A 24,485-nucleotide genomic window follows, 5' to 3' on the forward strand; every position below is an offset into this window, starting at 1 on the left:
TCATGAGTAACTAATGGAGAACTTAAAGGGGACCTATTATGAAAAACATGTTTTTTCTTTCTTTAACATATATAAAGTGGTCTCCCCTCAGCCTGCCAACTCGGAGAAGGAGGAAAGCAACCAAATTCTGCAGTGTCTGTACAGCCACCTGGATGAGCCATCCAGTGTGATGTGGCTCCTACGAGCCGTTCAGATTCTGCTCCTGTCGTTACGTAACCAAAAAGTCATTTACATAGGTTGGCCTCCGATGCGTGAAACCACGCCCACAACTAACTCCGCCAGCCGGAGCTTCCGCCATTTTTTCGTAGCGGTGTATCGCGTCATTCAGGCAGCCAATCAGCACAGAGCCTCATTATCATAGCCCCGCCCACTCAGAATCCTGCATAGATAATGAGGTTAGAGACTGGGATGATAAAGACATGGCTCAGAGACTGAATTTCTAATTTATTTATCAAAAACAATCAAAAGTTTGTTTTTAAGACATTCAAGGCCTGTTTAAAATAGGTATTAGATGCCATAATAGGTCCCCTTTAAAGGTTAGAACAAATCACAGATGCACTGATTTAAAACACTGAAAAACAACCCCAGAACAACCTCTTCCATGTTTCACAGTAACTACAGGGTCCTGTCCTTTAAATGCCTCATTTAAGTAATAATTGCTTGGGGGTCATGTTCTGGGTCTCTGGAAAGCCATTATAGAAAACTGGTGTTGTAGTAGATGCTATATAAATAAAAAGGAATTGAATTTCTGCATCTGTAAACATAAAACTGATGTTTATTCTCTTGTCCATGTTCGGTGTGGTCCCCGCTTTTAAACCTTTATTCAGACAGACTGCAAGACTGAAGACACATAATTACAAGGCTCACTTTAGTTAACCATGTCGCTCCTCTAACCTGCTGGATCCATCCTTCCATACAAAATGTTGATCAAAGCACATGAAAAGAAACAGGAACTTCACGGTGTTAGTTTACATGGGGTTGAATAAAACAGATGCTGTAATATTTTATTTTTCCTTTCAGTTGGTGCAGCTTTTATTATTCATCAAACATACCACCACGTCTTTAATGAGATCTTCCCGTTTGTCCAGTGCTGATTCTGAACAGACTGAAGGTCAGTGAGTTTCCGAGTTGCACCTTATCCTCTGAAACTCTGCAGGAACAAGCAGGTGTAGGTGACACAAGGATGCACGTCCATCTAACAGCTTGAGTTATGAACTGCATATCTGTGCACCTTCTTGTTACATCTGTTGTTAAATCCTGATAGGAAAAGAGTAAGGAGACCACCTGCTGCGATCATTCATCAATCTTTTTCAAAGACAATCTTCCAGTTATTTCACACAAACAGACGAATAAACAGAAAACCAGACGCTGTTTTTTTTAAATTTCTGTATTAAACAAACAGTTTTTAAAAACAACTGTCTCTCACCAACATAGATCACAGGTTCTTTTTAAGCACTTCAGTCAGGACTGAAAACTAAACGGAAGTACTTCTTTAAGCATCTGTTCATCTCAGGAGGCAATTCCCACTTGATTCACAGATGAACCTCTGACTTTACAGAAACCGTCAATACTTTAACCTGTTCTGAACGCGATTTCAACGCCTGACAATTTGTGCTGATAAAGTCCAGTTGGTCCTGATGACCAGCTCACATCATTTCAGCTGGTACTCCAAGCTGAACTGGGTTGATTTCATGGAAAACCAGCTGAAGTTGGTTTTCTGGGAAGCAGATGTTTTGCTCTGACATCAACATGTCAGGAACGTAACCAGTGCTGCAAAAATGTTTCTCTTTTTTGTACATAAATACAAAGGGTCCAGATAAATTCGGGGGGGGAATTGCCAGTGTTTAGGAGTTATTAGTTTGAGTGGAAGCTTTTGTGAGGACAGTTGTCCAGATCCCACCTGTTTGTTCATCTTTCTACAGTGGTAGTTTACTGGGAGCACTGGTGAGCCCCTCTGGGATCAGAGCTGCACAATCTAATTCTGTCTATTTATTACTGCAAACACGATAACAATGCATTTAACATTTATTCTCTCTCATTATTCTGGCATTTAGCAAATACAAATAATTTTGGTCATCATAACTGAACTAAAACAGGAAAGGTTTGGTCTAATTTAATGTCGGGCAGTGATTTAAAAAAAAACATTGTTTGTAAACCTTGTAGTTTCAACTGTATGATTAATTCAGACATTTGGATTTTAATTTGCATCTGAGTGGATAAAGATGCCTTTATGTTTTAGTACAGTTTTACTGCAACTGCTGCTTCCTTTAACACTTTTAACAGAATAAAGAGGAGAACAAATGATGCATCACATGACATCTGCATTTGAAGTTTTGAAGTAGAGATGAAACTGATCATTGAACGAGGAATAATGAGGAGACAACCCCAGTATCAAAATAAAACAATGTTTTCTGCATTCTCAGTTAATGAATTCCCTTTTATTAACCATTTGTAATCCTCAATGCTAAGCCATGTGTATCCGGCTTGTTCAGAAACAGTATTCAGTGTAGGAAATCCACCTGCTCTGTGTGCAACACACAGTTTCTGTACTTAGGAATGTAAAACAAGTAAAAAGATAACGTTGGTGGTGGTATGAACAGCTCTAATTAAATTTAAGAATAGATCTGCAGCGGTTTGCCTCAAAAAGTCTTAATGTTTCCTTAATTTAACCTTGATGACTGATGTTTTGACCCTCTTGACTTACTGCTAAGATATCCAACATCCCTCCCACGGGAGGACCAGCTTCGCACCTCAGTCAGCCCGTCACCCAGTGAAACCACCGGGGTTCCACAGAGGTGCAGTGGTTTTTTTTCCTTTCTTTAAGATGTGTCTACAGCAGTGGTCCTCACTCCTGGTCCTCGAGAGCCGCTGTCCTGCACGTTTTTGATGTTTCTCTGCACCAACACACCTCATTCTAATTAGTGGTCATCACCAATCTTTCCTCCGGGTCTGCACAGTTCTGTTGGTGACACAGTCATCTGTATCAGGGTTTACCGGAGCAGGGAAACATCTAAGATAAGCAGCACAGCGGCTCTCGAGGACCTGGAGTGAGGACCACTGGTCTACAGGGACGGTCCACGTCCCCACGGCATGCCGGCCTACATGAGGCTGCTGAGGTGCCCCGAGTGTCCCACAGAGTTCAGCATCAAGGCTCTCTGGTCCAGCACCTCCCTCTCCCGGCCCAGTGCTGCCCTCTCCTGCTCCACCAGGGCCCGGTCCTGCTCCATGGCGGCCCGCTCCCTGTCCAGCCACAACCTCTCCGCCTGCACCGCCGCCCTTTCTCTCTCCAGAGCGGCTCGATCTCTCTCCACCATCTCCCTCTCTCGCTCCAGCGCCGCCCGCTCCCTCTCCACCATCTCCCACTCCTGCTCTAGTCCGCCGAGCGGCTCGTCGCACGACTCCGCGCCACGCTGGTTCTGCTCCACGCCGTCGCTGAACGTCTCCTGTCCAAAGTCCGTGGAGGCGGAGGATGAAGGGAGGGGAGGGGGTGGAGCCGGGCGAGACCTGTTTCTGGGGGCGGGTTCTGGGTGCTGATCGTCGTCCTGGGGGACATGAGTTAGGAGGGGGGCGCTGTTCACCAGCCGGCCCTCCATGGCTTCATTCATCAGGTGAAACCACGGCCAGGAAGAGGCGCCGTCAGCTATGCTCTCCATTCCTACGGGAGGAAACTTCAGGTCCTGAGGGGAGCAGAACTTAGCTTTAACAAGAGTTTTATTGCAATTTTTGTTTTATTACCAATAATATAAGCAAACAACAGTTTAACTTCAAGTTAACTTAAAGGTATAGTCTGTTATCGTATTCAAAAACATTTATTGTTATACTGGGTGAAATGGTCCTTCCATCCTGAGAGTAGCCAGTGAATAATGTGTTCAGAAAAAGGAAAGAAAAAAATCCGACCTCTCTGACAGCTTTAATCCTGTAAAAACTCTGACCAATCTGTTTTGAGTGGCACGGATTGGTCAGAGGACCAGAGGATTGGCAGGTGGGAAAGAACCAATCAGATGCCTTCATTTTAAGTCCCGCCCACGCCCCCCTCTGTCCCATGCGCGCACTCGTCACATCGAAAATCTTGCCGGAAAACTTCACACACTCGAGTCACGTTTGCTGAAGAATGGCGCAGAAAACAAGAAAACGCAGCCAAAAATACCACCTCCCCAGTATGGGGGTCCGTGGGGATGGAGGCGTCTCCATCCCGGCGAGGGTGGAGAGCGCCGGTGCGGCTGGCGGTGCTGTGCAGGCTCTGTTGCCACGGCAACGCCGTAGGGTACGGTGTAGGGTACGGTGTAGGGTACGCGGCGACGCGCACCATTCTGCGTTGGTGTAACGTGGAACCATAAATCCGCCTTCAGTGTGTGCTCTGTGTGCTGTTCTGAACACTTCTCTGTTGTGCTCATTTTGCTGGGACGTCGGGTCCCTCCGCCGAGACACAACTTTTGCGGTATGCGTTCATTGTTGTGTCTAAAAATGATGCGCAGTGCCCACCCAATCAGAAACGGTACAGATATTCTGTGATATTTTTTTATATTTATAAAAAAATCAAATTATATACAAAAATAAAGGATTCCCATAACTTTGATTGGGTGGGCAGGACGCACGTTTGGGTGGTGGGCACAGATCTTGCTAGCTCTCCAACATTACTGACTATACATACCTTTAAGTCATTTCTTCACACAGAACTAGTGATTCTCTCAGACACAAAACAGAAACAAATGATTCAAAACTGGCTGCATATTCTTAAATATGCAGCCAGAGCAGCTAGCTGAGTGGATCCAGAACAGCCATCAACACAGATGCCCTACCAATAATCAGGTACCTGGCCACCTTGAAGAGATGGAAGCCACTGATATCAAGACAAGGAAACTAGTCACGCTACACGGAGCTACACCCCAGATCCAACCCCATCAGACTGTACATGAAGTGGGAGGAGGAAGGGCAGAGATTCGTGAGAATCAAAGCCATCATCCAGAATAAAACCAAAAAAAAAATATCCAGAAGTACATCCAGAAGATGACCCCTAATGATGAAAGTTGCGTGTTTCAGGCAGCAGAAATCCAGTGAGGAGGAAGAAGAGATGGAGAAGGAATCCCCATAGAAAGATGTGATGAACTGCCTGTACCACTGGCACAATGACGAAGTGGCTGACCCTGAGAAGTGTCAGCATCTGCACTTCTGCCTAATCTGTCCAGATCCATCCAACTTTACAAATCAGTTCTTTTCTTTTTAGATAGAAGAAGCTGTTGCCTGGAAATTCCTGCATAGAAGATTTACTAGTTCAGCCTCTGTAATCGTAGTGACATGAACTTTAACACGCTAACTGAGGCCTGTAGAGTCTGAAAACTCGACTGACTAATTCACTCGTGGATTTCAAATATGGCAGAAACACTGAACTCCCTCTAAAGTAATTAGTATTGTAATCTCTTAAACACACAGGATTCTAGTGAAATGTCCACCTTATATCTCCTCTTCAGATTGTCCCACTTCTTGGCCATCTGGTAGGTGGAGACTTTTCCCAGCAGTCCGAGCTCCTTCAGGATGGCTCTGAGAGAGAGTCAAGACGTGACATGACATGAACACCACAAGTTCATCCACGCGACACTAAGCAGCCTCAGCCGACCCATTCAAATCTTACTAAAAATGACACTTACTTCCAGGCAGCTTTAGCAGCGTTCCGCCTCCCGGTGAACAGCATCTCGTTAGCAGCTCGAAGTTTGATCATCTTTTTGGTGTCCTGGTCTGTCACTTTGATACACAGACAGATGTACACACGGCTGATTGATCTGAACTACCACAGGAAAACGTAGACAAGTCTCTGTTCTGGGGGCGTTTTTTGTAATAAAAACATGTTTCTTTTACAAATAAACAATATTAAACTAGACCAGGGGTCGGCAACTCAAAATGTTGAAAGAGCCATATTGGACCAAAAACACAAAAAACAAATATCTCTGGAGCCGCAAAAAATGAAAATGAAAAACTGAGGGTGCGCCTTTCCACACAGTGCGCCATATGGTCGTGAAAATACGGTATATTAGTTACAACTGGGTCCTCGGCTGCAAATGTAGCATGTTAATGTCTTTCCACATGACTCTTTTTGTTACACGAATCTATGGAAGAGTATTAGGGCCAGGCAGGAGAAAAATCGAAATAATATTTTAGAGGAGCAAGATTTTTTTTTCATTATGCACTTCGAGAAAAAAGTCGAAATGTCGAGATTAATGTTGAAGTACAATTTTGAGAGAAAAGTCGAAATGTTGAGAAAAGTCGAAATGTCGAGAAAAAAGTCGTAATGTGAAGAAAAAAGTAAAAATGTCGAGAAAAAAGTTGACGTGTTGAAAAAAAAGTCGAAATGTAGAGAAAAAAGTCGAAAGGAAAAAAGAAAAAAAGAGGAGAAAAGGAAAAAAAGAAAAAAAGAAGAAAAAAAAGGAAAAAAGGAAAAAAAGAGGAAAAAAAAAAGGAAAAAAAAAAAAAAAAAAAGGGTTTAACATTTTTGAAAAAGCTCCAGGGAGCCACTAGGGCAGCGCTAAAGAGCCGCATGCAGCTGTAGAGTGAAGGCAACACATGCTGTATTTATCTATATTAGTTATAACTGGGGGAAGTTTAGTTTTTTCATTATGCACTTCGAGAAAAAAGTTGAAATGTCGAGAAAAAAGTCGAAATGTCGAGATTAAAAAGGAAAGGAAAAAGGAAGAAAAAAGGAAAAAAGATAAAGAAAAAAAAACAAGAAAAAAAGGAAAAAAGAAGAAAAAAAGAAAAAGAGAAAAAAGGGAAAAAAAGAGAAAAAAAAGGAGAAAAACAAGAAAAAATTGAAAAAAAAGGTTTTTTAAAAAGCTCCAGGGAGCCACTACAGTGCTAAAGAGCCGCATGCAGCTCTAGAGCCGCGGGTTGCCAACCCCCGAACTAGACTAACAACTTAGCAGATTCAGTGTAATTTCTGTGCTTATCACTGATGCAGGCGTGACCTTTAACACTCATACTCCATACTTTTGCCCATTTCAGAAAGCTGTAGTTAATGACAGCTGTCAGAGCGGTTCAGGTGGAACCCCTCACTCAACAATATGCTTCAATAACACACCGGATTAAATATGCAGAGAACAAGGAGTTTCTATGGCTGACTATAAAAGAAATCTATATAATTGTGAGGATGGAAAACCCTCAACTCTTACTTTTGTAAGAGAGATCTGAGGGCGTAGAACATTCCTCTCCACTGGCGTCGATATAAGTGACGCTCCCGTCAGCTTCGCCATTGTCTCCACACACAATGCACTCCAGCTCTGACACGCTGCTCCTGTCTGCCATCAGACAGTCTCTGTCGGGGGGTGGAGACGAGACAAGCACGTTGTCTTCCTCACTGGTCCAGACGGGCGTGACTCTGGGAGCTTTTCCCACTAGGCGTCCCTCCAGAGCGTCGCTCATGAGCTGGAACCAGTGCCAGGAGGCCGGGTTAGTCTGACCCTCCATCCCTCGAGGTGGAAACTTCAGGTCCTGCAGGCACAAACACAACAGAGCCCATAAAAGAGACACGCTTCTGCCAAACCTCTGGCTGACACTAAGCTGCCCTCCAGAGACAGAACATAGCAACTACCAGTACTCGAGTTGTAAAAAAAGAATCAGGGGGGATGGTGGATTTTATCATATGGGGACAGATAATTTGTGCTGATTACAAATAATATAATATATTACAAATAATAGCACTGACCAAAACACCTGCAGAAATACTGCAGGAATGACATAGCAGCAGTTAAATGCAGCCTTCTGTAAGCTTTAAATATCCACTGGACTTACATCAAATACATCAAAACACAACAATAAAAAACACTTTTCTGAACTTATCAATATGACTCTGTCCTTCACAGGATAAGTAAAATGGATCACTGCAAAAACTCAAAATCTTAACAAGAATATTTCAGTAATATTTCTAGTTAAAATGTCTCATTTTAGTAAAAATATCTCATTACACTTAAAACAAGACCCATCGCTGGAAAAAAAACACAATTTTCACCTGTTTAAAGTAGATTTTCACTTAAAATAAGTAGAAAAATCTGATTTTCCTACTTAATCCAAGTGAAAATTTACTTGAAACAGATAAAAAATTGTCAAATAAGTTATTTTTCTGGTGTTATTTATCTGGTGATGACTCGAAATAGCAGTAATACCACATGCATTGATGAAATGACATAAGGGATGGAAAGGTGGGATGGCAGTTTTACAGGGGGGATGATTTTTACCATTTTTATTTCAGGGGGGATGCCATCCCCCCTCATCCCCCCCCAAATCCAGTACTGGTAACTACACATCGGGCCAAAGCTACTGACCTGTCATCTAAAACAAAAAACACTGAATGTGGTACAATTTGTTCTGCACTGGACTGCAGAACAAACTGCAGGAGGTTTGTCACCTTGAATTTGGTCTTCAGGTTGTCCCACTTCTTGGCAACTTGGTCAGGTGTTATCTTCCCTGTCAGACCCATCTCCTTCACTATTCCTCTGCAACAAAACCAACCACAAAAAATGGGAAATCAGCTGTAAGTCTTTCCACAGTTTTATAAATGCCTAAGAAGTTGACCTTATGTACGACGGCAGTAGCACGTCAGGGTGGACGGCTGCGTATCTGAGGCTATTCCTAGCAGCACCGGGGTGCCTCTTTACCCTCTACACCTCTGACTTCAGGTTTGATTCTAAATCCTGCCAGCTCCAAACGTTTTCTGACGACTCCTCCAAAGTCAGATGCATCAGCAATGATGATGAGGAAGAGTGCAGCAGACGGCTGGAGAGTTTGTTGCGTGGTTGCAGTTTGTTGCTCAACAGCAGCAAGACTAAGGAAGTGATGGTGGACTTCAGGAGGAACCAGTCAACCTGCGCCAGTTACAGTACCATCCAGGGTGAGGAGGTGGAGACAGTGGACTCGTACAGACACCTCAGGGGCCCACATCAACAATAAACTGGACTGGACTCCTCATTAGGAATGGGTGATATTTTACCGTTCTCGATAAACCGTCAAAAAAAGTTTTTGTAAGTAAGCGAGAGCGAGATAGATTCATAGTTAAAAAGGTGGAGTTGAATTGGTATTTTTTTTTATCGGGATAAATGCCAGAAATTATCGTGATAAATGTTTTGGTCCATACCGCCCATCCCTACTCCTCATACAAAAGGCCCTCGTCTACAGGAAAGGCCGGGGCAGGATGTTCTTCCTGAGGAGGCTGAGCTCATTGTGCCTGTGCAGCAGGGCGTCAAGACCTTCTACCAGCACTATTCTTCACTGTAGTGGGCTGGAGGGGCGGCGTCAGGACTGGTGACGACACCAGACTTAATAACCCGTTCTGTGGTGGGACTGGACCTGGAAAGCCTGGAGGTGGCTGAGAAGAGGGTGAAGGAGAAAATCTGTTCGGTCCCAGAGGATCCTTCTCCACCTCCGTACACCGAGCTGTGGCTGATGGGCGGCTCATTCAGCCAGCGGGTTATCCCACCCAGATACAGGACCGGACGATTCAGACGCTCCGTCACACCAATTCTCATCAGACTTCAGAACAACAGCTTGACTAAACCTCTCCCTGCTCTGGATGGACTTTTCTATTCTCCATCCACTCTGTTGCTGTGTGTCTGTATATATTTCTATTTTTTCATCTACATATGTGTGTGTTTATATTTTTATTTTAATGGTGGCCAAATTAACGAGTTAACGCAGCATTAATTCCTTGCCGTATTGACGTAATTAAAATTTTTAACGCATAGCGCAAAAATATATTTTTCCGTAGCCGAAAAAACTGCAGCACTTCCGGCTCTGAAACAACAAACCAATCACAACGTCACAATGACCGGGAGGCGGAGTGTTGAGGAAAAGCTGGTTTGTGATTCGTTTACTCGTCTGTCTTTCAATCAGCAAGCAATCACAAAGCATGTTGTTAAGACACGAGTCACCGACGGCGCCGCCCATAGACATATAAACGTAGACGCCCCATCGAGCTGCTGCGATACGTCAACGTCGCCGCCATATTGGATGTGGCAAGACTGCGCTGTAAACTAATACAAGTAAATGGACTTATTTTCATAAAGCGCCTTTCTACAAAGAAATGTACGTTTTACGTCTCATTTATTCATTCACACACGCACTAATATACTTGGGAAACAGTTAGGCACCAAATATAATATATTTAATTTTCTCAGATGGCAAAAATAAGAACTTTATTGATCCCACATAGGAGTAATTCATGTTATATCAGCTATAGAGAACAAGGTAGTGCCGAAAAACAATATATATCCCCACTCACAAAAAGAAAAATAGAGAAACATATTTTCTAATTTTTCACTTTTTCCTTGAAATTTTAGAGAAAAACGATTGCGAGATGAATCGCATAGTTAAAGCGACACTGCGTAACTTTTCCACCTCAATATCATGTTTCCAGAGTCATTTTGATGGTACATCAACTTCCAACAGGTTTAATGAAACCTCTGTCATGGTCTGAGGGGTCTGTATCGCCTTCACTGGCACTATGTAACTTTGAGGAGCATGGTAGGAACCCTGCCACACTAAAAAACTACACATTTTTACGGCTTTGACTGCTTTACGGCATACGTCACTTCCCCCTCCTTCCCGATTCGTAGTCGAGACGAAAATGGGCGGGGCTTGGAGCTCAGAGCTCAGCAGAAGCTGTTGCTGCGTTGCTGCTGCAGCAGCTCCACACAACAGACGTGGGGAAAAGACCCTAATGGTTTAACTTTTCACCGGTTTCCTGCTCGGAGGCAGAACCACGGAGGTCAAGTATCTGATATAACAGAGTAAAAGAGTGAAAGAGTCGTCGGCTTGCTTAGATCGCGGCTGTAACGACCAAACACCTTCCACACAGTAAACCACAAACACTCACACAGACGGGCGTCGGATCAAAACTCGGGTTTTATTCCCCACTTCGCCAGCTAAACGCAGTTGCTGGCCAGCGCTCTGCGGTGCGATTAACCCCAATCTTCAGATAAAACTAGTTTGTTGAGGAAAAAATATTAACTCTATTTGTAGCTGCAGAGGAAAAAAATAATCTCACGAGGAAAAAAAAATATTGCTCACGTCTCTGAGCCTCTTCAACATAATATAGCAGTCAAAAAAAAAAAGAAAAGAGAAGTAAGAGGGATACAAAACATGTACTGTATGTTGTACTATTATACTAATTTATTGAAACACATGGCGAGTCAAACATTTACCAAAGGAGCTGCCAAACACTCCTAAACAAGGTAGCCTAAGACGTGGGTTCTGCAGAACTGCAGCAGTAAATCCTTTCTAAAGAGTGCAGCTCCGACGAGGAGCTCCATTCTTTGATAGGGGATTTCATATGGATCCAAACCGTTAATAATCATTATTTTCTCCATATACCGCTCCCTGGCTTCCTTGTTTAAGGTATCCCGGTAAATTCCAGTTCCTTTCCAGCAGTTTAACATCTTTTTTTTTGCGTTCCATCTGTTCACTTGGTGAAACAGAAAAGCGTCCCGTCTTCTCTCAAAACAAATGCAGCGACGGGACAGGAGTTTTCCGGCAGTACGCGCTGGTGCTCATGGGAAACGTAGTGTTCTTTCTGGTAAAACAATACCGCTTTTGTCCAAAAGATGCCGCCAAACTCAGAAAAGCTGAAAGTTACGTTGTGCTGCTTTAATTACAGAAATCATGGATTAATTAAGATTAAAAAAATGTATTGTTGGTTAGCGCTAATTTATTTATATTTTTTCAACCCCGTATTGGGGGATCAATAAAGGATATCTTAACCTTATTGCAAACTGAATATTGCTTAAAAAATTTAATAAAAAACACCCAGAAAGATAATATAAACATTCCTTCTAGTTGAGACTGATTTTCAGAGCTGCAGTTTTTAATTTCATTCAGAAAATCATGGCAAAGCTCGGTCACCTCCAGGCTGGCTTGGCCGTGTTCCTCCTCCCGGTGAACAGAGACTCGTTAGCAGCTCGTAACTCAATCAGCCTCCTTGTGTCGTCTTCTGTCACTGCAAAAGTTGACAAATTCACCGATCAAACTGTGGTTTTGTTTCTAATCCTGATTTTACAGGAAATAATCTCATGTGACTGATTCATGAGTAGACTTCCTTCATAATCAAATATGGAATACTATTCTTCCATGAAACAAAGTCACACCCATATGACGTTTTCCAGCATTTCTTACATTTGTGAGTGAACTCTGTGATCCGGTGCAGATCTCCAAGAGCCTCAGTGCCGTTTTTCTCCTCGTTATCAACCAACAGGTCCATCTCAGTCTCTGTCAGGAACTCGGCCATCCCCCCTCGGATCCGACGGGCTCGTTTCTTTGGCGTTGGAGACAATGGCTCACAGTAATCATCTTCACTCTCCACAATGGGAGTGAGGATGGGGGCTGCAGTCGCAAATCGCCCCTCCATGGCGTCATTCATTCGATAGAACCAGGGCCAGGAGCTGGGGTTCGTCTCCACGTTCCGCGAAGGAAACTTCAGCTCCTGGTAGACAAATAGAGGGACCTTATCCTCCCGCCAACACCAGCACCTGCTGGCACCGGGCACGACCCCGGCACAGAGACATCGCTGCTGCTGACGGAGAACAGGACGAGGACGTACCTTGTATCTCCTCTTCAGGTTGTCCCACTTTTTGGCCAGCTGATCTGTGGTCAGCTTCCCCTGAAGGCCCAGCTCATACAGAATGGATCTACGGGGAAAGACAATTGAAGAAATCAATAACTTCAATATTACTTTCAGATCATTTGAGACCAACGTCAAACTAAAATTTTAATTAAGCAACTTGGAAATGAGTTCAAATAGTGTCCAGAAACAACTTGAATACTGTAATACGTTGCTGTTGGATCTTTCTTTTTTTACATTTTTATAATTTACTCAAATGTAATAAAAACAAAAAAAAAAAAAGGAAATCAGAAAATACCAATTAATTCTCTGAATCTTTTTAAGAACCAAACAATGAAAGACACTCTTTATATTAAATATGAAATAAGTGATTCAATTTTGCTGTGATCTCTGAACAGTTTATCAAACATATGAATAAGACTTTTGACAGCTCAGTTGATGTTTCACACATCCTGACTGAACCGTGAACCCAGCCTGATCCGTTGTGATCTCTCTCGGGAGAAAAGCCGCAGCTCCAAACCACATGAACTAACCTCCAGGCAGGCTTTGCCGAGTGTTTCCTGCCAGTGAAGAGCGCCTCATTTGCAGCTCGAAGTTTGATCATCCTCTCGGTTTCTGGCTCGGTCACTGCAGATGAGAAGCATCTTTTTTTAAAAGGAGGAATGATTTCAGACTTCAAATCAAGCTGAGACAACATCACAGTAAATGTGAGATGTCAGTGCAGTAGTCTTGGCTTCCGGTTTTGTGACCAAAACACTTTATTACTGAAATGTAAAACACAGCCGACACCATGAACGGTTTCTATGAAGGAACTATTACAATTTTTATTGAACAACTGCATGGAAAACAGTGACTATAGTCAAGAACAATCAAAGCCCCCGATATCTAATTTGGTGTTCATGCAGTTACAGATTAATTATCTTGTGCCGTTCTTCATATGTCCAACACCACATGCACTTTTGTAGAAATATTCTTAACAGCATTTTGCAGTTTGAGATCAACCAAGAAATAATAACACAACATACATGAAACATGTGTCTGAAGACCAAACTTGATAGAACCCAGTTCTACCGACGGCGTGAAAGCTTGAGTGTATCAGAATGTGGTCTAAACAGAGGGATAGGACTGGGTGATATTTTACCGTTCACGATAAACCGTCAAAAGAATTCCCCACGGTAAGAATTTGTCATCTCACGGTAAAAACGATAAAATCCTGTTGATGAAGTTTTTGTGTAAAGCTGCGTTAAATCCACGCACAACGTACGTGTGCGTGAAGGAAGGAAGGAAGGAAGGAAGGAAGGAAGGAAGGAAGGAAGGAGCCTGAAAGAAAGAAATATATGAGCCTGAAAGAAAGAAAGAAAGATGAGCCTTAAAGAAAGAAAGAAGGAAAGAAAGAAAGATGAGCCTTAAAGAAAGAAAGAAAGAAAGAAAGAAAGATGAGCCTTAAAGAAAGAAAGATGAGCCAGAAAGATGAGCCAGAAAGAAAGAAAGAAAGAAAGAAAGATGAGCCAGAAAGAAAGATGAGCCAGAAAGATGAGCCAGAAAGAAAGATGAGCCAGAAAGAAAGAAAGATGAGCCAGAAAGAAAGAAAGAAAGAAAGATGAGCCAGAAAGAAAGAAAGAAAGAAAGATGAGCCAGAAAGAAAGAAAGAAAGAAAGAAAGAAAGATGAGCCAGAAAGAAAGAAAGAAAGAAAGAAAGAAAGAAAGAAAGAAAGAAAGAAAGAAAGAAAGAAAGAAGAGCCAGAAAGAAAGAAAGAAAGAAAGAAAGAAAGAAAGAAGAGCCAGAAAGAAAGAAAGAAAGAAAGAAAGAAAGAAAGAAAGAAAGAAACATTCCCATTGATGACGTTTAGTAGTATTTAGTATTCTTTTAGAGCAGTGATTTGAAGGCTCCAAAGACTGAATGTGGTGATAGAGTTATAGTTAAAAAGGTGGAGTTGAATTGGTATTTTTTTTATCGTCATTTTTATCGTTATCGGGATAAATGCCAGAAATGATCGTGATCATTTTTTTAGTCCATACCGCCCATCCCTATAGAGGGATATTTAGTTTAAAAAAATAAAATAAAAATAAAAGGTAACCATGTCCCGTATGAGGGCTGACTTCTAGTGCTGAAGTGTCAAACTGAACAGCCCATTAACTTGCAGCTCTGTGATGTCAAACAGATGTGTCCACTTACTTTTGTAAGTGCACTCCGACATCCTCCTCCAGCCCATTGGGGCTCCCTCGACGGGTGGGGGGTCTGCTTGAACCTCCCCATCCCCCTCTACTGTCACTTCTGCCACCGTGTCGTCCATCTCCGTCTTGATGAGGAACTCCAGGATGTCTGTGCTCTCCTGGCTCTGGTTGGGCTGGCAGCTGCCTGGGAGAACGGGGTTGGCGGGGGTCTCTGGTGTAAGCACCAGATTGCTGTTGTACAGGCGACCCTGCATGGCTTCATCCATGATGTGGAACCACGGCCACGACTCAACAACAACCCCGACGTGGTCCTGGCCCTGGTACGGCTGCTTCAGGTCCTGGAAGAGGAACACAGTGACTCCTGCAGGCTGCCAGAGGAACGTGCACTACCTGACAGAAGTGTTGGTCTACCTGGGCAGCACATGCAGAAGGAAACTGCTGCAACAACACCCTGTTTTCGTAATAAAATGCGACAGGTAAAGGCTATTACTTCAAAAATTCTGAAAAGCATCAGTGTTACCGTCATTAAAAAGGATGTCTGACTTGAAGTTTAATTATCCAGTTCACTGGTTGATCGGTGATCACTTTAAAGTAAGGCTGATGGGGTAATACGTGCATCTCTGAAACACATGATGTCACAGTTTCCACATGACTTCAGTGATGCAACGACCTCTCATGACTATTTGCTTGTGGTCACCAGCTTCTGCTGTTGTTCACTGCTAAAACTCAAAATCTTAACAAGAATATTTGTCTTATTTCTAGTTAAAATGTCTCATTTTTAGTCGAATCTTATTACACTTAAAACAAGACTCATCACTGGGAAAAAAACAACAATTTTCACCTGTTTCAAGTAGATTTTCACTTAAAATAAGTAGAAAAATCTGCCAGTGGAAAAGATTTTTTTGCTTGTAATGAGAAGATAAATCTTGTCCCACTGGCAGATTTTTCTACTTATTTGAAGTGAAAATTTACTTGAAACAGGTGAAAATTGTCAAATAAGTTATTTTTCTGGTAATGACTCTTGTTTTAAGTGTAATGACATTTTTTGACTAAAAATGAGACATTTTAACTAGAAATAACACAAATATTCCTGGTAAGATTTTGAGTTTTTGCAGTGTATAGGTGAACTTGACTAACAGAATTCACACCGTAACTTTGACAGCAGATGTTAGTGCAGCGATTTCTGAATATTTCTAAAGCCGTTGGTATAAAAACTAAACCCTGAACGAAAGCCGATAACCAGCTTTCACAAACAAGAAGCATAAAAATGTTGGAAATTATTAAGCAATGAGAGAATGCCTCACTGTCAGAACTCAATCAGCTGACTCTCTACACAGAGAGCAAGTGACCTGCCAACAAATGTAAAAACTCTGACACCGTTAAGGGCTGGCGGGAGTAAGGTAACAAACGAACCCTGTAAGCCCTGCGGAAAACTGAAAAAGCCGACATCTTTCTACACACACAACCTAACTCCCTACAAACTGCACTTCTGGTGTGAAATTACTTTTTTTATGCAATTACGTTTCGTCAACATGTAAATAATGACAGTAAAACAGAATGGGGACTAATGAGTAAATATAGAAATGTACATGTGTCTGGTTTATTTCCGGTTGGGTCATGTATTTATATTTGCTGTTGTCAGACCTCATAGTGTCTGTGAGACACTGATGAAGTCCATATTCTCCTGACTTCTTCTCAAGAACGGTGAGAAGATGCAGGTTTGGCAAAACTCCAGATCTGTAGCCACTTCCTCCAACATGTCTTACTTTATATTTGGTTCGCAGGTTGTCCCATTTCTTGGCGATTTGATCTGCTGTCAACTTCCCTTCCAATCCCAAACCTTTCAAGATGGTGCTGAGGAACACAGAATCCAACAACAGCTCGGATCAGTAATGAAACAAGAGCAAAACTGAGAATGATAACAAGACGAACTCAGTATCATAGAACTGAGGTGAAAGAGGCACCGAATGACAAAAAATACTGACATGAACAAAAGAACACATGAATCTAACATATTTCACTGTATTATTACGTCTCAATAGATAACACAGCAAAAACAAATATACAGTGGGGAGAACAAGTATTTGATACACTGCCGATTTTGCAGGTTTTCCCACTTGAAAAGCATGTAGAAGTCTGTAATTTTTATCATTGGTACTCTTCAACTGTGAGTGATGGAATCTAAAAAAAAATCCACATTGTATGATTTTTAAGCAATTAATTTGCATTTTATTGCATGACATAAGTATTTGATACATCAGAAAAACAGAACTTAATATTTGGTACAGAAACCTTTGTTTGCAATTAAGCCAATTAAGCTGAAGCCACATTGCAAAGAAGACTGAGGTTACACATGTTTGTTGTGCAGAAATGATTTAAAAACATTACTTCAGTCTGGATGTGAGAAATGTGAGTGATAACATCAAACAGAAAATGATTACTTGGAGTTATTCTGCTAAAAGTGCTTCTACAAATGTGTGAATCAATGGGTGTACTTAGTTTTTCCATTCACTGCTTCTGCTTTTTGGCTTGAATTTTATCCCTAATAATGAGACACTGTAACATGTTGTGTGTAGCTGTTTATCTGAGTTATTTATATATATATATATATATATATTAGGGCTGAACGATATACCGTTATCGTATCTATATCGAGATATGAACATTCAAGACATTAATAACGGAAAAGCAACGATATAAACGATATATTTCCGCTCGCCCTGCTTGTAAAGCTCGAGCAGTCTCCATAAACACTACTTTTAAGATTGCCCTTGAACGCACCACTACGGCCAGCCAACCACAAAGCTTATTTCATGCTTGCTGTTGATCGACAGCTGAAGCCAACCAATGACAAACATAGGAGGGAGGGAGGGAGACGTGACTGAGACGCGGCACACAGCCACACACACACGGAGCGGAGAAGAGCGGAGAAATCCAAACGGAAGAAAGGAGACATGAGTACGGAGGATAATGCGGCCGGTGGCAGTGCAGAATCTAATTTTGTGCCAAAACATAAATCATCCTCCATTATTTGGAGGTATTTTGGATTTAGAAAGGATGATGTCGACCAGAGCGAGGTGTTGTGCAAGTCGTGCTTGGTGAAAATTGCGACGTGTATTTCGCAGCCATCCGTTTTTTTTTTTTGAAATTACAAAATAAAAATAGAGAAATAAACCAAAATAATCCGTTCCCCATCTTTTGTTTTGATAATAAAAAATTCATTGATGTGTTTGAAAATCGAAATTGGGAATTAAAACAGCGAGTGGAAAACTCTTTTCTCTATTTTCTATTCGTTGGAGGATACTGAAAAACAAGGATTGGACAAATGGGGGGATTGCACATGCGCAGTAATACATTAAGAAAGTTGTTTCTGGTTCTTTTGTTGATCAGATTGAAAGTTAACATTTTTAGATATTTAATTGTTGAAACAGAAAATAAATCAAATATGAAACCTGGGAGTGAAACATGAGTTTAATCTGTAATCTGTCTTCACTCCGTCATGAAACTGCAGTGATGTTGTGACAGTCCGTTCAGCTGCAGCGTCCAATCAATAATCAATAACATGTACTGAACTCTAACTCTAACTGCATTGGTTATTTATCGTTAAAGCGGAGCTACAGTAAAATATTTTGATTATTATTTATTATTGAGTGACTTTATGTTAATGTTGATGACTGGCAGTGAGTTCTAATCAATAAAACTGCACTCTTTTTTGATTTCTGACGTTTTTATTTTTCTGAAAAATGCTTGGTTTTCACCGAACCGAAGTCATATCGTATCGTATCGATATCGAGATATCTGGCATAAATATCGAGATATGAAATTTTGTCCATATCGTTCAGCCCTAATATATATATATATATATATATATATATATATAAAAGTATTGATGATACATTTTCAGACATCTCCACTGAGCACAAAATGTCAGTTTTGAAGTCTGCTCTTATAATCAATGTCCCATTAATAAATCATTCCCTTACTGCTGATAAAAGACATCAGAGAGTCCAGAGATAATTTTTTTTTCTTATGATGTAACTTGTTAATGATGTGTTGATCTGTTAATATGATGTTATTAAATGTTTGGGTTTCTTCCTCTAGAGCAGCTATTGGCCATACAGAACAGGAATAAAAGACAAATGCATCATTTTCTAATTTGTAAATAATTTATCTCAGTTATAAGGCTCAATCCTCCCTTCCTAAAGACTTGTCCTCCTGTGGTGTTTCTGTCTCCTCCTCATGATCAGATAATCACCATGGGCAAGAGATTTGTACTCTTAGCATTTAAAAAAAAGTATTTTTTAAATTTGTAGCATAGCACAACTAGTTTTTACCAAAGAATTAGTTATATGTTTTCAATACATTTCTGTTCTACAGATGCAGCTCAAAGAAAGAATTCCCTCCACACTGAACAGCCTGATTTCCTTAAACTGCTTATAGCAAATGTTCTCTATAAATCTTTGCTAAACAAATTCTAAATCAGTGTTTTTCACATCCAGTTCCAGATGGCTGCTACCCTGCATGTTTTAGATTTTTCCAACACACCTTGTTCACCCGACCACCACCGGTGTGTCACCAGGTTCTGCACAAGTCTGGAAATGACCAAGTCATTTGAATCAATGGTATTACAGCAGGGAAAGATGTAAAGCGTGCAGGGCAGCGGCCCGTGGGGACCGTACTTGAGCAACACTGTAGTGGATGCTAATTTGGACGAGTTACGAAAGTGCTTTGAGCTGCAGCACGAGGTTGCATGTCATTTGGTAGCCAATATGAAGTGGCTCTCAGTCAAATCCTCCTGACTAAAGTGTGAGTCTCATACTGTTGATCCTGCTGGTGCTTTTGGGTTCATTCCAGCAATTTAGTTATTTTGAGAAGCACAGTGAATTCAATTTGAAATCTCATTTCATTTTTTCCATGTTCAAGAGAGTAGCATATTGTAAGACTTCAAGCAAAGCCTCTACTGTGCCAGCGAAGACTCACCACACCTGTAAGCTTTGTTGAAAAACTGGATTTGACTCTTGACTGGATCTCTACGTTCTCTGGACTCCATCGATGCTTTTAAGAGCAAACTTAAAACCCACCTGTTTCTCCAAGCTTTTAAACATCAGTAGTGACAGGGTTGTTTTATGACCACCATGTTGATTATATGTACTTTTATTCTAGGAGCTTTTATTGGTATTGTCTTGTTTTTAATCGTATTTCTACTTTTATTGGAGCCTTTTATTTGTGTTATTTATTTCTGTTATTTACTGTTTATTTGTGTCTTGCCGCTTTTAATGTTGATGTAAAGCGCTTTGAATTACCTTGTGCTGAATTGTGCTATACAAATAAACTTGCCTTGCCTTATTACTTATGTTGTTTTATTTTTTGTGAAGCACCTTGTGACATTCCGTTGTCTGTGAAAGGTGCTATATGAATAAAATGTACTTACTTACTTACTCTTCTTTTTTATGTTGCTTTAACTTGCATCCTAACCTTGTACGGTCTCCTATAAGTGTATTATAAACGAATGTGAGCATGTTTCATTTACTTGCAAGACATTGGCTGGCCTCTCCCCATATAACATAATGACAGAACACCTTTTCCTAATGAAACCAGCAGGAGCAGCAGCCAGGGGCGGAGCTAGAGGGGGGGCCGGGGGGCACTGGACCCCCCTGAAATGTGATTGGCCCCCCCAAGTGCCACCTCAGATGATTGACATATCAGGGCACCGCGCACGTCTTGTTGAAAGGAGCCGGTTGCGTTTTGTAATCAGTGACTCCTGACTGCTATGTCCCTCCTGTACAGTAGTTGGCGCTATGTATGCAATGTATGCATGGAGTCAACATAAAAAAGCTACTGAGAGGAACAAAACCATGTTCAATTCTTTAAATGAGAATCGACGAGAAAAAAAAGTGGAAGAAAATCAATATTATTTGAAAAAAAGTTGCAAATGTGCTTCTTTTGACTGCAACCCAAAATATAGCGGAACAGATGGGTCATCGAGAGTCTGAGTACTCCGAGAATAAGGGAAACTTTTTGGCCATATTAGACAAAATAACGAAGCATGACCAATTTATTGGAAAAAAGGCTGGATGCATGTGGGAACGCAAAGTACACAAGTCACCAAATCCAAAATTAGATTCTTCAGGGCTTAGCTGAGATGGTACAGAGTGAAATCATAAAAGAAGTGAAAGAAAATTAAGTGTCAGTGTGATTGTAGATGAAACAAAAGACTTGCAAAAAAAGGAACAAATGTCTTTGGTTTTTTTTTTTACATTTTGAACAGTGTGAACATAAATTTATATATACACAAATCTAATCTCCTGTGCTTAATATGTACATTTCAACGTTTAGAGACTTCGATTGCAATTGATTGTTGGAGAAACTGATTCATTGTCATAGTGTGTGGACCCCCTGAAATAGCCCTGGCCCCCTCTGGCCCCCCCAAGGTTAAAAGTCCAGCTCCGCCACTGACAGCAGCACCGGGCTTCATACCTCCAGGCTATCTTGGCAGAGTTCCTCTTGCCTGTGAACAGAGCCTCGTTGGATGCCCTGAACTCGATCAGCCTCTTCACGTCGTCCTCCGTCACTGCAGGTGGAGGGTCAGAGGTCAGCATGGCAGCAGCACAGCTCCATCAGTCCATGGGCCAGACCAAATATCAGCACCACTCAAGGTGATAAAACTTGCTTATAATTTTTGAAAATATCCATGTCTGTAGATTATATTTTGGTATGATAACCCTTCCTGAGTGGCTCATGAAGTTATCAGCTCATGAAGTCAACCAGTCCCTTCAGAAAATTACATTTTAGATGCTGGTGCATGTCCTGGTTTGGACTCATGTACAGGATTTCTGTTAATGTTTCACAATATTGTCTTTGGTATCATTTTAAAGGGGATCTTTTAAGCATTCATTCAAGCTAAGATGTGAATCTTTCGGACCAACATAGAGGTCACTGCAGCTCTTTAAACTATAAACAACACACGTTTTTAATGCAGTTAAATGCAGCCTTCTGTAAGCTTTAAATATCCACTGGACTTACATCAAATACATCAAAACACAACAATAAAAAACAGTTTTCTGAACTTATCAATATGACTCTGTCCTTCACAGGATAAGTAAAATGGATCACTGTAAAAACTCAAAATCTTAAGAATATTTGTCTTATGTCTAGTTAAAATGTCTCATTTTAGTAAAAAAAATCTCATTACACTTAAAACAAGACTCATCACTGGAAAAAACAACAATTTTCACCTGTTTCAAGTAGATTTTCACTTGAAATAAGTAGAAAAATCTGCCAGTGGAACAATATTTTTTTTCTTGTAATAAAAAGATAAATCTTGTCCCACTGGCAGATTTTCTACTTATTTCAAGTGAAAATTTACTTGAAACAGGTGAAAATTGTCAAACAAGTTATTTTTGTGGTGTTATTTTTCTGGTGATGACTCTAAATGTTGAAATAGCAGTAAAACCACATTCATTGATGAAATGACATACGGGATGGAAAGGGGGGATGGTAGTTTTACAGGGGGGATGATTGTAACTGTTGTTATTTCAGGGGGGGATGATTTTGACTGTTGTTATTTCAGGGGGGGATGCCATCCCCTTCACCCCCCTCAACTCCAGTACTGATTACATGAGTCTAAACCAGGATATGCACCAGCATCTAAAGTGTAATTTTCTGAACTTCATGAGCTGATAACTATGATCCAGCTGCCACTCAGGAAGGTTATCATACCAAAATATCATCTACAGACATATGTGTGTGTGTGTGTGTGTGTGTGTGTGTGTGTGTGTGTGTGTGTGTGTGTGTGTGTGTGTGAGAGTGTGAGACGTGTGTGTGTGTGTGTGTGTGTGTGTGTGTGAGAGAGAGTGTGAGACGTGTGTGTGTGTGTGTGTGTGTGTGTGTGAGAGAGAGTGTGAGACGTGTGTGTGTGTGTGTGTGTGTGAGAGAGAGAGTGTGAGACGTGTGTGTGTGTGTGTGTGTGTGTGTGTGTGTGTGTGTGTGTGTGTGTGTGTGTGTGTGTGTGTGAGAGAGAGAGTGAGAGACGTGTGTGTGTGTGTGTGTGTGTGTGTGTGTGTGTGTGTGTGTGTGTGTGTGTGTGTGTGTGTGTGTGTGTGGACTCACTCTTGTAGGAGTTCTCCGGGAACTGTAGCTGCGGGTTGAGGGCTGGCTCCATGGTGATCATGGAGGAGCAGAGCCGGGCAGGAGGATGGAGGAGGTGCTGGGGTCTCCGTGTCTCGGTGTTAAACCACTCAGATCCTGTGGTTCCGTGTCCCCGGGTCCATCCCGCCCAGGACTGTGCGGGTTCAGGTGATCCCTCTCCAGGCGGAAACCTAAATTATAGTTCCGCGTTAAATCGACGCAGAACCTACGTAGACTACGGCGTAGGGTACGCAGCGACGCACACCGACGCCCTGCGTCGATTTAACGCGGAACCATAAATCAAGCCTAAACACCCGAACAGGGACTGCTAGTTAGCTTTACCTTCACAGCCTCCCGACGCAGAGCCGGCGTTTCCCACCGCGCAGCGACGCCTTTTCTCCGCGGGCTCGGCGGGTTCCCACACCGGCGGTGTACCGGGGTCTTGTGCCGGGGCTCCGGCAGCACAGGAAAGTGTAAATAAAGCAGGCTAGTGTTAATGGGGGAAGCCAGCCCTGCGACGCTGCAGGAGGAGGGTGCGCTCGGTAACACCACCACGGCGCTCCGCTGTCACGTGATCAGCGACACAAGAGGGCGGGACGAACGTCAGCGCGAACAATGCCATTTTTTTGCATTTCATATCTTACTTTTCGTTACTATTCGCTTATAATTAATTAATTATATAGTAATATAATCTATTATTATATAATATTATAATATATTATTATTATTATTAATAATAATAATAATAACAATAATAATAATAATAATAATAATAATAATAATAATTTATCAACTATGAGCGAAGACAAATACAACCTTTTTTTCTTTTTTTAAATACATCCGATATTTCACACAAGCATGAAACGGTAGTTGCGGCTCTCTGTTGCCATCTGCTGAAAGCAAACAACCTGGCCAGCATCCCGCAACATGAAGTCAATTTCAACAGATTGATACCAGGCTACACATAACGACAATTATCTTTCAAAATTAAACATATCAAGGTAAAAACCTTTATAGGTGGAAAAATATATATATAAAAAAAATATATAAACACACACACACACACACACACACACACACACACACACACACACACACACTATATATATATATATATATATATATATATATATATATATATATATATATATATATATATATATATATATATATATATATATACATTTTTATTATGATAGAATAAATAAATAAAAAATATTTGATCCACATCACACAGCACTCAAAGAAAAACTCCAGAAAGCTCGTTCATTTGGCAACACTATGGTACTTTTCACTGTATGATTGTTGACTTCCAAGCCCAGATATGTCTCTGTATGGATTTGGTTATATAGGAGAGTTATTATTTAGCATGGCCCTGAAATGCAAATCACAACAACAGAGAAAGCTACTTTAGGCGGTTGTGATCTTGCTTTCGCCGTATTGTGATTTGTACTTCAGGACCATCGTAATTCTTTGCATACATTTTAAGTGGTATTTGTTTGTGTAATTATGTATTGTTACTGTAATACTGGACATCAGGTGCTGGTGGTTCCTGGTTCTGTGCTGTCTTGTGAAGGGCTCACCGGAA

At 41.3% G+C, this 24,485-nt stretch overlaps 1 protein-coding gene across 3 annotated transcripts; it reads right to left on the bottom strand.

Moving 5' to 3' along the window:
- Positions 1–789: 789 nt before the first annotated feature.
- On the bottom strand, positions 790–23,448 carry LOC133444070 (uncharacterized). 3 transcript variants are annotated; one of them, XM_061721538.1, is made up of 14 exons: positions 23,240–23,448; positions 22,880–23,088; positions 21,248–21,341; positions 16,537–16,624; positions 14,772–15,108; positions 13,129–13,222; positions 12,575–12,662; positions 12,151–12,457; positions 11,881–11,974; positions 8,393–8,480; positions 7,161–7,479; positions 5,646–5,739; positions 5,451–5,538; positions 791–3,677 (listed from the first exon to the last, which is right to left on the bottom strand). In XM_061721538.1, exons 2-14 carry the CDS (start codon positions 22,938–22,940, stop codon positions 3,099–3,101), a joined length of 2,331 nt encoding a protein of 776 aa, XP_061577522.1. In that variant the 5' UTR covers positions 22,941–23,088; positions 23,240–23,448; the 3' UTR covers positions 791–3,098. The 3 variants fall into 3 exon arrangements, with proteins under 3 accessions (XP_061577524.1, XP_061577522.1, XP_061577523.1); XM_061721539.1 differs by lacking the exon at positions 21,248–21,341; XM_061721540.1 differs by lacking the exons at positions 21,248–21,341; positions 23,240–23,448 and having other exon boundaries at positions 790–3,677; positions 22,880–22,992.
- Positions 23,449–24,485: the final 1,037 nt, after the last annotated feature.

This window comes from Cololabis saira, chromosome 5 (assembly GCF_033807715.1).
Source record: "Cololabis saira isolate AMF1-May2022 chromosome 5, fColSai1.1, whole genome shotgun sequence".
Taxonomy (NCBI): Eukaryota; Metazoa; Chordata; class Actinopteri; order Beloniformes; family Belonidae; genus Cololabis; species Cololabis saira.